This window comes from Balaenoptera acutorostrata, chromosome 13, assembly GCF_949987535.1.
Source record: "Balaenoptera acutorostrata chromosome 13, mBalAcu1.1, whole genome shotgun sequence".
Classification (NCBI taxonomy): Eukaryota; Metazoa; Chordata; class Mammalia; order Artiodactyla; family Balaenopteridae; genus Balaenoptera; species Balaenoptera acutorostrata.
Genome location: NC_080076.1, coordinates 43684123 through 43699711, shown reverse-complemented (window position 1 = coordinate 43699711; position 15589 = coordinate 43684123). Strand labels below are relative to the sequence as shown.

The 15589-nt window shown below is 36.3% G+C and overlaps 1 protein-coding gene across 7 annotated transcripts in view; it reads right to left on the bottom strand.

Annotated features, from left to right (window-relative positions):
- Positions 1 to 15589, bottom strand: part of NOL4 (nucleolar protein 4) — a 406271-nt gene that overhangs the window by 298841 nt on the left and 91841 nt on the right. For 4 of the 7 annotated variants that reach the window (XM_057525967.1, XM_057525968.1, XM_057525970.1 and 1 more), the window contains exon 2: positions 12267 to 12416. In XM_057525967.1, coding sequence (XP_057381950.1) covers positions 12267 to 12416 — 150 coding nt within the window. Of the gene's footprint in view, positions 1 to 11219; positions 11283 to 12266; positions 12417 to 15589 lie in introns of those variants that run through there. The other 3 variants (XM_007167056.2, XM_057525971.1, XM_057525972.1) reach the window with 2 other exon arrangements.

Below are 15589 nucleotides of genomic sequence, written 5' to 3'. Positions count from 1 at the left end.
ATTATATCACAAACCACCTGCAATGTACATAACTGGATAACGAAGCTGTAGAAAAATTATTTTTAAAAACTAATAAAATTAAAATGTAATTGAACAGAACCTATAAATCCAAACTCTATTAAAGACCTCATATGTCCTGATTCACAAAGACACCGTAGTCCAGAGAGACCCCTATCTAAGGAAGGGAAGTCTTGTTTATGGGCACTATCTCCAGTTCAACAAGGGCCACTCTGTCTTTACCTGGTTTATAGACTGTATATTTTTGAATACATCTGAAGAGAGGGAATTAGGAAAAAAAATACATATATATATACACACACACATATCATATGCATATAAAGCTTTACAAACACTATAACATTTGGCCCAGATATTTTTATAGATGTGTTACAAAACTGAAAAGTCCAGCCAATGGTTTTCTCTTATATTTATATGGATTCTCTTTTACCCATTTCATGCATGAGAAAAGGTAAGCAGCGAACATAATTATATTTCTACAGAGGAATTTATTAATCTGGGGAGTTGCACATGGAAACAGTTTTACAAAGATGAAGACATTTTTCATCTAAACATTTATTTACTGAACAAATATCTATTAAGTGCATAGGCACTATAATTATCCCTGAATACTGCGAGATATGGTTCTACACCACTAATGTGCCCGGCTATATCAAATTATTGGAATCACCTGTTGGTAATTGTTTGGTTAATTTTGGAGAGATTCCGAAAAATGCTTTGATCAGGACTCAGCATACTCCTAGGTTAAAAAGTGTATTCATAGCAATAATCAATTAAACAAAAAGCCAGACATTTAGCCTGCCTGATCAAATTTGCATTTACTCTGGCCCTCAACAATTTTTGCTTCCAAACCCTAACTACTATTTCAGAAAGACTTCCTGTTTAATTGTATCTGTTTGACCTCTAAACATCTGATAAATAACCAAATGAATTCCTGTACCTTAACAATATCTCCAATACTGAAACTAGGATGTTGCCAGATTTGCACTTCAGCTCCAAATGTGCCACTGCCCCGCTGGTGGCAGATTCTCACGTTTTGGTTGGGTTCCTAACAATCCCGAAGTATCGCTTGTTTTGCTGCACTCTGGTACTGTTACCACCTACTCCAACATGCTATTTTCAGTTCATATCACTGTCTACTATTTCCCTTCATTCCTCTCTGAGTACTTTCTATATATTCAATCATCACACCCATTCATCAGCTTCTCTTGTCTTTTTCATTTAGTTAAGGGGGAAGGGGGTGGCCTAGCCCAGTCTGAAATATCTTGGGTTGCTTTTTAAAGAATATTAAGGTTCCTAGATAAAATACAGCACACACCATTAAGTGTGAATTCCAGATAAACATGTGATATTGGGAATAACTTATATTAAAAATTATCATTTATCTGAAATTCAAATATAACTGGGCATCCTGTATTTGTTAAATCTGACAACCTTATACGGTACATTTATCTAAGATGAATGAAAATATGGGTTAGAGCCCAAAGATAATCTTAAATTTGGAACAAATTGTTATGTCAGGAAGATCTAAGAATATACCAAGAGCAGAAGTGAGAAGCAGGGTAGGTAGAAGTGATTATTGGGCATCTGCAGGCAATCTGAAATCAAAGTGACCATTGAAAGCAATATTATCCAACTTTTTAGACCAACAGCACAGGTATAAATATATTTTATATCATAAGCCAGCACATATACACATTTCAGCAATAAAACAGACCATTTCTATTTTCTTCTATTTCATTTTTTAAAGTTATCACAACCCACTAAATTGGCTTGAAAACTCGCTAATGGGTTGTGATACATAATGTGAAAAACACTGGTCTAAAGCAGAGGGATGCAGCCTGTCAGTCCAAAGATATTTGCTGTGGTGTTGAGAGAAGATGGTAGTTATGTGGTCAAGTTTGAAATGAAGGCTGCAAATTCAAAGGAGGTCTAAAGCAGGCAGGACTATTATTAGACAGTTCGGGTCAAATTTTAGACAGCTAAAAGCAAGCTGGAAATCTGAGGCAAATGCATCAAATGAAGAGAAAAAGGAATAAAAAGTGAACGAGGTGCAGTCTGAATCCTCCAGGGATAGGGTAATGGTACAAGTGCGAGGCAAGAGGCAAAGACAGTGAACCTGGGCCAAGGCACAGAAATCTGCTATATGATGAAAAGAAACTAGAGGAGGAAAACAGAGAGAGGTAACAGCATTCCAGGGCAACATCGTATGAACTGGGCACCACATCACCATGCATTAGTACATCGAGGTGTAGGCAAACAAGAAATAGAACGTGATTTAAGTCAATTATAGCTAGTTCCTTTTTATTAGAAATAGGTTTTGCTCTGCTGATAACACTTCAAATTTAGCTATATTGCTTTGCAGAAAATAACTTTATTTTCTATTGTTTTATCTTACTTATAATGATGAACATCTTTAACTTGGAGTTGTATTTTACAATTATTAAAACAGTCATCAACTGAGCAAATGTGACAATATCAAAAAGAGAGAGAGTCCAATAATCTGGAGGTACGTCTCCAAAGTTGTGGGTAATGTTTTTGTGTCTCTTTTTATGTTAGAATAACTGGCTGTTAAGGAACAGATTGTCATAACAGAGAATTCTTACATTAGATGAAAAAATGAGCAGATGGGCACTGAAAAAGTTTTTCTTCATACGTGACTCCTAATAGTAAAATAAAGAGAATTTTTAAATGTTGCATGTAAATAAAATGACTCTGCAAAGCAAATATTTATACAATTACTTGCAGCATGAATAGCTACATTAAAATATACAATTACACACATGGAAGAGTGGGGAAATGACTCCTTCTCTTGATGTTTCCTGAAGAAGGTATATTCTGTGATATATTAGTGTTTTTGCTGGGGCTTAGGGGAGAACAAGTTGAATCCAATCTTTCTGGTCTAGAATTCAGTGGCATGTTCAAGCTCTCCTGGGCTCCTGTTGCAGCTTCCTTGGTTAAACATTACCCGCACTAAGCCCTGCTAGGCAGTGGGAAGACAGCACTTCTTTTAAAACAGGTAGCCAAGAATACTGCTGCCACAGTCACTTAAAGCAGGCAAGATTTAGCCATCTTAGGGGAAACAGAAGAAAAATGGAGGTTAGGCTTCACTTTTCTAGGGAGTGCAGTGAGTCGCACAACCCTCATATGTTTGTGAAAACTACAGAGTCTGTGAGATGGTAATAATGAGATAATGGATGCAGAATTCATTGTCTGGATTCTTCAACTGCTCCACAACTGGCAAATAATGAACACATTTTTCTGAGATGCCAAGTAAAGAACTAGCCACATGGTTTCCTTTGGAAAACATCTCTCAACTTGGGTGTTTACTGTGCTCTAGAGGTTGCAATAGGGAAGAACAAATCCAGCTCCATATTAGATCTGCTCCTTTTACGTTAACCTTTGTGCTCTGTTGCCGGTGCTTGGTCATGCTGGCCTTGCGCCTTTAGTAAAAGAATGTTGCCTATAGCCTGAAATATACAGGATAGCCTATTCTCAAGGCTCTGACCTTTAAGAGTCCATTCATATAGAGATAAAAAGTTGCAGAACAGAGCACAGCATTTGTCTTGTTGGAGGTTTGCAGAAACATCGTAACCTGACCTAAGTGGACCGCTACAAGAACAAAGGAATCCGACACCAAGAAGTTTGCAACAACTAACCACACCCCTCCCTCACCTTGCCTTTAAAAGTGCTTTACTGAAACCCTTCCAGGGGTTTGGGAGTTTTGGGGCACAAGCTACCCGTCTCCTTGCATGGGCTTCCAATAAACCTTTCTCTGCTCCAAACTCCAACGTTTTGGGTTTTTTGGCCTCACCATGTGTCGGGCACATGAACCTGTGTTCAGTAACAAGGTGACTTTTGAAAACGGAATAACTGGGACTTGTGTTGCTGCAACTTAGACCCCAGGGGTTAAGAATAAAGCTCTGAGTACTTGGGGCAATGCCAACTGTCTGACCCCAAAGTCTATAGTGCCCTATTGAGAAATATTGCTTTAGACTACACAAATAACTATGCAAACTAATGGATACATATATCACGTTCATATGTTCTCCACTGAAGAAGTAAAACACACCAAGACAGAAATTTCTTGGTCCAAATTCCAAATTCTCAAAATCTGTCTCTTTCATGATTCACCTCCTTTCCGATTGCTAGGGTTAAGGAGCAGAGCAATGCTCAAATACGGCTGTGATGTGGGAGAGGACATTCCCAGAAAAATGAAGGTAGAGGAGAGGACGAGGAGTAGAGCAGATAAACATAAAAAAACAGGTAAAGCCTTGTCGCTTGTAACTTATGATGAACTGACTAAAATTGCAGCAGATGAAGTTAGTGAATAACACTTTCAATTCTGGAAAAGTCATGAATGAAGACAGGGGTGCGTGTTATCCTTGGGCCACTGGGGATCACAGATGATACAAAGAAAGAAATAGACCTCTCAATATCTAGTTAATAGAAAAAGATCTGTTTACAGCATCTGTCACCCCACAAACAATGCCATATTTTTAAAAAAATCACATTGCCTCACTATCATAATAACATGTTTGAAGCAATTATTAAGTTAAAACCTTTACATACATTATTTATGAGCCTCAAAGCAACCCTAAAACTAACACATGCCCAAATCACACATATAGAACTTACCTAATCAGGATTTGAACCCAAGTCTGGCTGGCATCAAAGCTGGCACCATTTTCTTTCTATTACTTCACACCAATAGCCCATGTCCTAGTCCTCTTTCCTATTATATTTTATCCCAATTAAATACATATATAGGTATTTATACAGGTGCATATACTGTAAGAAATTCAGGAGATTTTATTTATTACATCATCACAGTACCCAGGAACCTCTGGATCTGAAGAAGAATCACCCACTGGTAGGTACTAATCTTCCAAGTAGTTTTAAAAGCTGCATTGCCACATTTTCACCACAAGGGTGCACTGAAGTAGCAATTTATCAGGCTGGACATGAAGAGTTAATGCTGTTTCTCCAAAAGGTTAATTCCCTTTCAAGGAATATACCTAGTCACAATAATACGAAAATTATTAATGACAGGGTTTGTGACATTAGTTGATGATAAACTGGTTTGGGTGAGTTATGTCTTTTGACGGTCTCTACTACCTAAAAGAAAGGTTCTGAGTATACAGGATTTGTACTGTTACTCTGCTCACCTGTGATAATTCTCACTACACCTATATAAGAAATAAATCAATTTTGATGAATGGCAGAACACTATTCTTCTCTTTTAAGATTGTTATTTAATAACTCTAATTCTCATGCCACTGATTTATTTTTTCCTTCTGAGGTGATTTTACACATCTGACTTCTTAGTCTGAATAATATTTTTAGTTATCCAAAACAATGAGGCTGTTCCTACATAAATGTAGGTTTAATATTATGTGTACCATGTTTAATAGCTGTTCAATATTTAGCCAGAATCACCTTTATAAAACCTATTATGTGTGTGGGGGGATATGTGGATATGGGTGTGCATCTGATAAGAAATAAACCAATGTGTGGAAATGTAATTGATGTGTTTACATCCTGCCTCTAAGATGATAGCATAATTTAATGCAGCATCAAAGTTTTCCCTGAAAAGCAAGGGGGAAGCACTTGTGTTAAATAATTTTGTTACCTTATTCATAGCCTGCAAAATTGCAGAAATCCAGGGTGCTGTTCAAGGTAAACATGAGTTGTGTAGTGCAGGGTCTTTACAGCCACGGGCTACAGCTCTGATCTTATTTCATTATCTCTATTTATAGTAACATCTTTATACTACTTAGTTGGTATCAAAAAGGCAAGGACTTCACAGAGACGAGGTAAATTTTTTCCTTCAATGAGTATCTATGGAATACTCTACCATGAGACGGTTCTTTTACTAAGCTGTGATTATACAGTAATATGAGAAACAGACATGGTCCCCCACCATTAGGGACTACAAGATTTTTTTTAACTTTGACCCTAGCTATAAATAAAGAAAAAAAAGAACGAAATTTTGCCATTTGCAGCAACATGGATGGACTTGGAGGGCGTTATGCTAAGGGAAGTAAGTCAGACAGAGAAAGGCAAATGTTGCATGATATCACTTATGTGTGAAATCTAAAAAATACAACTAACTAGTGAATATAACAAAAAAGAAGCAGACTCACAGATATAGTGAGTGGTTACCAGTTGTGGGGGGGAGGAGCAATATAGTAGCGGAGGAGTGGGAGGTACATACTACTAGCTGTAAGACAGGCTCAATGATGTACAATATAGGGAATATAGCCAATATTTTGGCTCATCTTGAGCCAAAGCTCAAGATATTGATGAGCCAATATCAACTCATTCTCAACTTCTATAAGATACATGCCAAAGGCTATTACTCTTGATGCCACACTGGGATTCACACAAAAATCAGGACGATGCTATGCTACTTGGAACATCAGTAGGTCTATGTATGGCATGTCACACATTTCTTTCCTATCTATTCTTGAGTTAAACCCAGCTAGATATGAGAGACAAACACATTTATAAAATGATCATACAAAATGTCAATGACTGCTATCAGCCTAATTTATTCTCTAGCTTCTCTTGCCCAAGGGTATTTGAAGTCCATATAAAGATATATAGGTCAATGCTTTAATCCAAAGAAATTAAATTCTAATTGTAAAACTTGAGTCATTGTGATAGGGAAGGGAAATATATTCAGAGAGCAAGGCGTTCCTGGTACTAATCACAGAAATAGATATAACCCCCTATATTTCAACAGTGTCTCAGATTATAGGACTATAAGACAAGCAACACTGATGTTCACAGGATCATTTATGTTTACAACGAAATTTGAGGTGTGGTCACATCTGTTGCACTGCAGCTTAAAATCACATTATAACTTAAGTAGCCATCAGTTGACAATATGGTTCAGATTACTGCAAAATTTTTAACAAAAATGGAGAGCAGTGAAAATCTGCTGACACTTGAGAGTCATTTTTATGGCCTTTCTTCTTATATCGCTATTTTAAAATCCTAGATATAGGAAGTCTAATGACTACAGTTCCTTTTCGTGATTATTACCATCATCATTATTATTATTTATAGGAGAGCTCTCTAGATGATAATGAAGCCAAAATCTTCTATCTCTCTGCTATGCTCATCAGTCAATCTGCTTTTACAAGAGCGGGAGGCATTTCCCTATGTTTGAACATTTCTTGTGCCAACCTATTTGCTCACTTTGGTTACTATTTTCCTTGTGCCCCTTCCACAGTAATGGCTCCACACACACCATGAAAACTGCTGTAATTCCTTCAGAGCTGGGAAAAAAACAGAAATATAGTCCCCTCATTTTATATGTGCGAAAACTGTGGCCTAAGTCAAAAAGAGGGTAAATTAATTGCTAGGAACTCTTGAATTTTAATTTAGTGTTATTTTTTTCACACCACAATGGCTGCAAATTTTGGTCATTGGCCTCATTCTAAGTTGACAAGAATTCTGGGAATTTTGACATAGCAAACTAGCCCAAATGGTGCAAGTTAAAATACCCCATTTAGCAGTAGAGACACTGAACCAATAGATATTAATACAACAGAACAGGATAAAATGACACTAACTGAAGTTTTAAGGTTAAGAGTTGTAGACCTGGGGCTTCCCTGGTGGCGCAGTGGTTAAGAATCCGCCTGCCAATGCAGGGGACACGGGTTCGAGCCCTGGTCCGGGAAGATCCCACATGCCGCGGAGCAACTAAGCCCATGCGCCACAACTACTGAAGCCTGCACTCTAGAGCCCATGAGCCACAACTACTGAAGCCCGTGTGCTTAGAGCCCGTGCTCTGCAACGAGAGAAGCCACCGCAATGAGGAGCCCATGCACCGCAACGAAGAGTAGCCCCCGCTTGCCGCAACTAGAGAAAGCCTGAGCACAGCAACGAAGACCCAACACAGCCAAAAATAAATAAATAAATAAATAAATAAATAAATAAATAAATAAATAAATAAAATTATTTAAAAAAAAAAAAAAGAGTTGTAGACCTGCTAGCATAAAGACTTTTCCTTTTTAACATTCAGAGTAGGGATACAGACATTCTCCCTAATATATTATTTTTCTACAGCATGTCCCTGGAAAGGAATATTCTATTCATATTGAAAGCAAATTTTTTAAAGAGATCCAGTTTTAAAATTTTTCAGAAAAGCAATTTAAAATTAACGTAAGACTGAAACTTGGGTAAAAGCAAATGAAATAACTGAAATTCTCATAAACTTCATCTAGCAGGAGAGCTCCTAAACACAGGTACCCTGGCTTCTTCCATGCTTCCCTTCAGCCCAGTCAAAGCTTGGAGAACAGTTACACTGTGGAATGCCAGAGATAGTGACATTTATAAGATGTACATAAGAGAATGCCTAAGTTATTACTATTCCTCTCTCTCCCAACACGGAGGCATTGGTGCAAGCAGAAGAAATTACATCCATAATTATAATTAGGGCAACAGTGGAACTATGTTGATTGTCCCGTTTGTCCTTCTACCTGGAACATGACTAGTGATTGGATAAAGGAGAAAAAATATTATTCAAAAGTTGACCATAAGGAAAGCACTTCATGCATATTAACTCATTTATTTTGCCACACCATGCATATCATTATCTCCCTCTAAACAGGAGGAGAAAAAAACTAAATAATTGGCCAAAAGTGACACAGATAGGAAGTACTAGATTTGAAATTTGAAACTGAGTTTGTCTGGCTTCTAGCCTATTTTCTTTTAGCTGTAGCATATGCTCTCCACTCAGAATTAAATGAACGTAATTATTGGCAGCTATGTATGTGAGTAATACATGTAAACTTACTGTATCACACCACAAGTTGTGTGTGTGTGTACATATACACATATATATGCAGACTGTTCTCTCCACTGAAAACACTGACTTTCCCTGCTAGTTTCTGGATTTCCACCAGTTACTTTTATTTTACATGTAGCAAGAAAGAGTTTTGAAACTTTATCTTTAATCGGACCATAACTGAAGAAACCTTTCTGGAAAGGCAGCTGTGCTTTAGCCTGTGATGAAATGCAAGACATAAAAGACAACTAGAGAAGAGGCATATATTCCCTGAAGGTAGAATTCAGACAATAGCTGAGAAAAGTTAAGAACTGGAAGACAACTTCCTGCATTCATGATTTTTTTTTAAACTATGTTACCACATTAGTTTTGAAGTCACTTTCCAAATTGCTAAGCACACTTGCATTCAATTTTCAGTAGAAAGATATACTTAAGTTCAAATATAAGTGATACCTGAATGATTCACACTTCCTCTCCACTCTGTTAATGTAGATAATCAACCCAAAAATATTGAAGGAAACACATTCAGTGCACCAGTAAAGGTTAATATATACACAGGGACAAATGAAGGGGGGAAAAAAGACCTAAAAGACACTAGAATTCAACAATGACTAAAAAAATTACTTATGATAGCCTTTACATATTCCTAAAATGTGTCATTTTATGTGGATTTTTAAAAAGAGCTCATGAGTAACAGAATATACACCCTCCAATTTTTTTCTCTAGTCAGATCAGATTGCAATAAAATTTAAGTTGTATAACGACTAGATATTTCAAGGAATGATATACTGCAGATAGGTAAAAACAAATAGCATTCAAAAGTTAATCCAATATTAAAGGACCACCATTTCCTGCAGAGTGAAAACATAGAAAGATTTGCAAAAAAGGCAAAGTAAATAAAATGACCGCTAAATCTATTGGTAATATTATCAAGACAAAATGACACGTTTTAATGATTAGTTGTATAAGTATGGTTTCTTGGCCATGTAGGATAAGGGAGAAAAAGAAAGTCAATAATCATGCATGCTCTATGAGCTAATGTGTTAGAAGTAGGAAAAAAATATTAATCTTAATGGGAACCATTATAACTGCAATAGGTATCTAGCTAATTCTACCAGTGACTAGCCAATTCCAGCATTAGTATTGAGAACTAAATTCTGACCCAACAGTCTAGGGCCCTAATAGCACTACACCATTTCATTTCAAATTGCATTTAGTTTCATGCCCCATTAGTTGAACATTTATATTAATTTTAACATTAGACTTAAATTCATTGTGGCGTCATGTGCACAGTTTTGCTGGCAATGAAGCAGTGTTTTCTTCCTTTTTTTTCCTACGATCTATTATTACTCCATGAAATGGAAATGTTTTCTAGTTAGGATTCAGTTGAGAAATACCAGAAGGCAGAAGGTGAGGCCAGAAGAAACCTTCATGATATTAGGAAAAGGTGAGAGTACTTTATATGCGGAAACAAAAAATAAACTTGGGAAAGAAAAGAATCTTCAAATAGGACATTCTCAAGAGGGAATGGATGATGTTTCAGATACTATTTATACATTCAAAGTTGGTATCCAGCCCTACCCCAGAATGCAGAAAACATCTTCAAAATGTTAATGCAAAATGATATATGTTCGAAATGTGTTTACCAATTTATTGGAAGTGTTTAGCATGCATTATGGCAGTGGATCAGATTCTCTACATTTCATTTAGGAAAACACCAGGTGAGAGACTTGGGTTTATGTCATATTTCTCTTTTAATTAAAGGTCTCTAATAAGTGGATTTCAAAGATTAAATCACTTTAAATTGCTTTTGGCACCTAAACAGATTTGGCTGCCACACTATTCCTGACAGTGAAGCCACTTGTTTTTTGTTGGCTTGTTTTCATTGAATACAACTGAACTTATGTATTCCTACCTTACAAAGTCCTATCAAGTTTAGGTAGCTATTTTGTGAAAACGAATTATCATAAGAGTACACAGTTAGTGATATTAGTAGATCAATATACAGTTTTTTTCCCTATTAGTATCCAGAGATACAACCCTGGCTTAGGAGGCAAGCAAAATGAGTATGTTCAGTAACATTAGTCTACACAAAAGTATCTTAAGAAGCTAGGTCATTATCATTAGTCATGATAAAGATGTCTCCTCAGATATGTAAGTCAAAAGAAAGTTTATGTGGCAGAGTTATGTAAGGAAACTTACAATAGTGCCTGCCCACAAACCATGCAATTTGGAAACAGCCAAGAAACAAAACCATAGAGAAGGAGAGATAAATACAACATGTATTAGGGGTTATTATGCAACTATAAAGATTCAATATGACCCTGGAGATATAGCAAAAAATAGTTATGGAAAAGAAGCTATTTCTTATGCTCAGTAGCTAATTTTCAAACATATGTACCTGTATTTGAAACTTTGAGCATTTCACACATTTTTCTGTATCTGAAAAAAAAATGGATCCAGACTGATATTGTGTATAAATATAGCTGAAAACAGTTAATATAAAGGTAGCCAAAAGCAAAGTTCAATAAGAATTCTAAAAAAGGATATTATTCTGATTGCTGATAAAGTATTTCTGATGTACACTTTGCTCATATTGGAAAAGAATAATTTACTGTTCAATTTTCCTAGAAAGGATGAATTATCTATAGTAAGATGATTTCATAAAATGTTTAATTAAATAGAAAACTAGATTAAAGTGTCTAGATCGAACAGTAAGTATAATTAAAAACTTTAGAAATAATATATAACTCCATTTTGACAATATATATTTCAATATCTAACAGTTAGTTAATCTGTTTTCTAGATAATTTACAATAAAAGCATTGTATATTTTCATTTTTAAATGTTCAAGGGCACTAGGCCTATGAAAATAACACATATTTTTAAATAACTTATACTGGAAAGTTAAGAAAGGCATACCCTTCAGGGCAAATGTATTTAATATAAGGTAACATAAGAAAAGCACATAAAATTTTCTTATTCATGTGACTATAAGTATTAAATAAGAAATACCTGAACATATTAATATGTTTTGAAGGGGAAGGACTGTTAAGACAATAGTGGTAGTACAAAAGTTCATATGTTCCAGTAGATAATTTATATATTATGATTTGAACACATATTATATATTGAATATATAACACAAATAATCTTCCCATTTGTGGGCATTTCACTGGGACTACCACATTTTATGCATATTTAAAGAAAAGAAAATGATAATGCTAGAAACAGGTTTCTAGCAATATATGCAATAGACTTAGTGAACATACAACCAAAATAGAATTCAATAATAATAGTTTAAATGTTGGGTGTGACCATGATATAGTCTAATTTATGTTGAAGATAGAATACTCATAACTATTTAACCCATCTTTAATAAGCATATAACATCAAATTTCAAAATGCATGCCTTTTTCTTTTCTTTTTTTTTGTTTTTTTAACTTACTGCTTTGTAAGTTCTCTTTTGTCCAGCATGTTTCCGAATTTGTTCTCCATTTGGCCCTGTTTCCACATGCATTGAATAGATAATGTCAAAGAAATCTTCAACCACGGCTACCCGCCGCAAAGATAGCTTCTCATCTACCCCTACGCCATCCTGGAAACAAAACCAAAACGAAAAACAAAAAAAAAAAGGCACAAGATTAATAAAGAAATATGGAAATATGTATTTAATATATAAGGTTGACACAGAAAGTTCATTAGACAAAAACATTTTAATAAACTGACCCAAATCATCTAGATAGTAAAGTTCAAAAAATTATGATTGGGCTTCCCTGGTGGCGCAGTGGTTGAGAATCTGCCTGCTAATGCAGGGGACACGGGTTCGAGCCCTGGTCTGGGAAGATCCCACATGCCACGGAGCAGCTGGGCCCGTGAGCCACAATTGCTGAGCCTGCGCGTCTGGAGCCTGTGCCCCGCAATGGGAGGGGCCGCGATGGAGAGAGGCCCGCGCACCGCGATGAAGAGCGGTCCCCGCACCGCGATGGGGAGTGGCCCCCGCTTGCCGCAACTGGAGAAAGCCCTCGCACGAACCGAAGACCCAACACAGCCAAAAATAAATAAATTAATTAATTAAAAAGAAAATCCTTAAAAAAAAAAAAAAAAAATTATGATTGAATATCTCATCATTTTATATATTATTTACATACAAAACTTTAAGAAACATGAAAAAAGATATTTGGCATAGTTAATCACGCTTACCCATTAATGCCACCTTTTAAATTTTAAAATGACTTATTTGTAACCATCAGTGTAACTTTCTTAAATTACTTTGAAATACATTATTAAGGTCCAGTAATTTTTTTATTGCAATAATTTCTTCTAGATACTGATTTCTTATCTAATCAATATCTATTGTATCCCTGGGTACTGGACATTGCGATTAGAGAAATGAAAGAAATAATATGAAATCTCTACCCTTAATATCATACAATCTAGGAAAGAAAATTCATCTACTCTGCTACCCATATTAGACTAAGGGAGAGTATGGGTTAAAGGTTAAAAATGTGAGCTCTGGAGATGATCTAGGTGTGAACTTTGGATCATCCACTCAGAAGTTGTGTATTTTGTGCAAATCTTTTAAACCTCTCGAAATTTGTTTTCTCACCTGTAAAATAGGGATAATAGAGCCTACTTCGCAGACCTGTCATCATTAAATGAAATAATGTATGTAAAGGATATAACCCAATGTTTGTCATATAGTGAACAGTCAATAAATGGTGGCTTTTGCCAGTTTGATGATCATGATAAAAATATAAGTCAAGTAATAGGGGAGTTCAGAGAATAAAGATGTCACCTCTTACTGAAGCAACTTCATGCAAGAAACAGAATTTGACATGGGTGGGAGCTGAAGCAGGGGATAAGTCATGGCAGTGGGAAAGACAGCAAAGAGCCAAAAGTTTCCGTATATGACTGAGAAGAATAAATAATAAGTTTGGAATGAGATAAGAAATAAATTTAATCTTACATGGCTGCCACATGAATGAATTCACTACTTCTGAGTGGAGGATCCAAAGTTAACACCTAGATATTCTCTAGAGCTCCCATTTTTAACCTTTAACCCATCTGTCCCTTAGTCTAATGCTGACAACACAGTAGATGCATTTTCATTTCTGAAATGAAAGGGTTTCCTACTTGCAAACACACACACACACACACACACACACACACACACACTCTCTCTCTCTCTCACACAATGTTCTTAGTCAGACCTTGAGGCATAACCTGCAGTAACATGACAGCTTCATAAATGCTGGCATACAACACCAGAAGATGATTAACCTGAGCAAAATCATTACGCAGTCAATGAGTCAAATGGCAAAAGACTCTTTAAACAGTAGTGCTAGCAGACTGAGCTCACTGCAAAACTGAAAGCAAATCACCTGATGCTTTTTGTTAGTTTGGTTTTTATTTTATTTATTTATTTCTTCTGGTTTACAATAGGTCTCAGTAGCAGCAGTGCCTAAAGCAGGATATGCAAATAACTATATACATGAAGTTTTACATAAGGCCAAACAGCCAGGCGTTCCACCTTTGTTAAATTTGAAGTGCTCCCTCACAAATTATCTGTGATGCATGTGGTTCCTCACTAGGTTTCAGACCTTTCTGACTTCTCTCCTTTAACATGTTGAGCCATCTCTTCTTCTACACTGGGCTCCATGGATAATCCTTCATTGCCTTATGATGCAAGACCAATCTGTAGTGAGAGGACAGGGAAGCTGCATGAATCACAGCAGTGACCAGCCTGGAAATTAGTTGAAACTAAGAGGATAGTGTCAGGGAAGCACCATTTCAGATGTCCACCCACCAGCTCTCCTGGCCTACCCTCTCCTCCAGAGAACATCCACTCTTCCTAGGCTGGAAATCCAAATTCTAAGTCCACTGACTAGCAAAACTACCCTCAAAACTTCGTCTTCTTTTCTCTCAGAAATAAAACTTAGAGTTTCCTCTCAGTTCCCCTGCCAGATAACCAAAAATACAGTAATTTTGTACAGTTAGTAAACTATGAGTGATGTAGGGATCATAGCCTATGAATTCATTCCTTCAACACGTATCCTAAAAGTACCAACTACTGTCAAGCCCTCTTCTGCTAGGTGCTGAAGTTATCAAAGTGTATGAGACAAATAACCCAGGTTTTTGTGCTTTTCAGTCTAGTAGAGAAAATATTAAACAAATCATTGCTACGGCTATATATTAATTTCCTGTAGCTTCTGTAACAAATTACCACAAAATGGGTGGCTTACAAAAAAGCAAATTTATTCTCCCATAGTCCTGGAAGCTAGAAGTTCAAAATCAAGATGTTGACAGAGCTGCTCTCCCTTTAAAAGCTCTAGGGAAGAATCCATTCTTTGTCTTTTCCAGGCTCTGGAGGTTGCCGGCATTCATGGCTTGAGGCCATATCACATTGACTTCTCTTTGATGTGTTTCTCCTCTGTGTCTCTCATTTACAAGGACCCATCTTATATGAGAGAATGTAGGGCCTGACCAGATAATCCAGGATAATCTCCTCCTATCAAGATCCTTAACTTAATTGCATCTACAAAGACTCTCTTCCCAAACAAAGTAACTTTTACAAATTCCCAGAATTGGGATTTGAAATCTTTGGGCAGGCATTATTCAACTGACTACAGATAATATGTATCAGAGTACAGAAGGTACAAGTTGTGCTATGGGAGCATATATTGGAAATGGCTTACAATTATTGGTTAACAGTAAACACTCCCTGATTTCAGACTACACTACAAATCTACAGTAGTCAAAACAGTATGG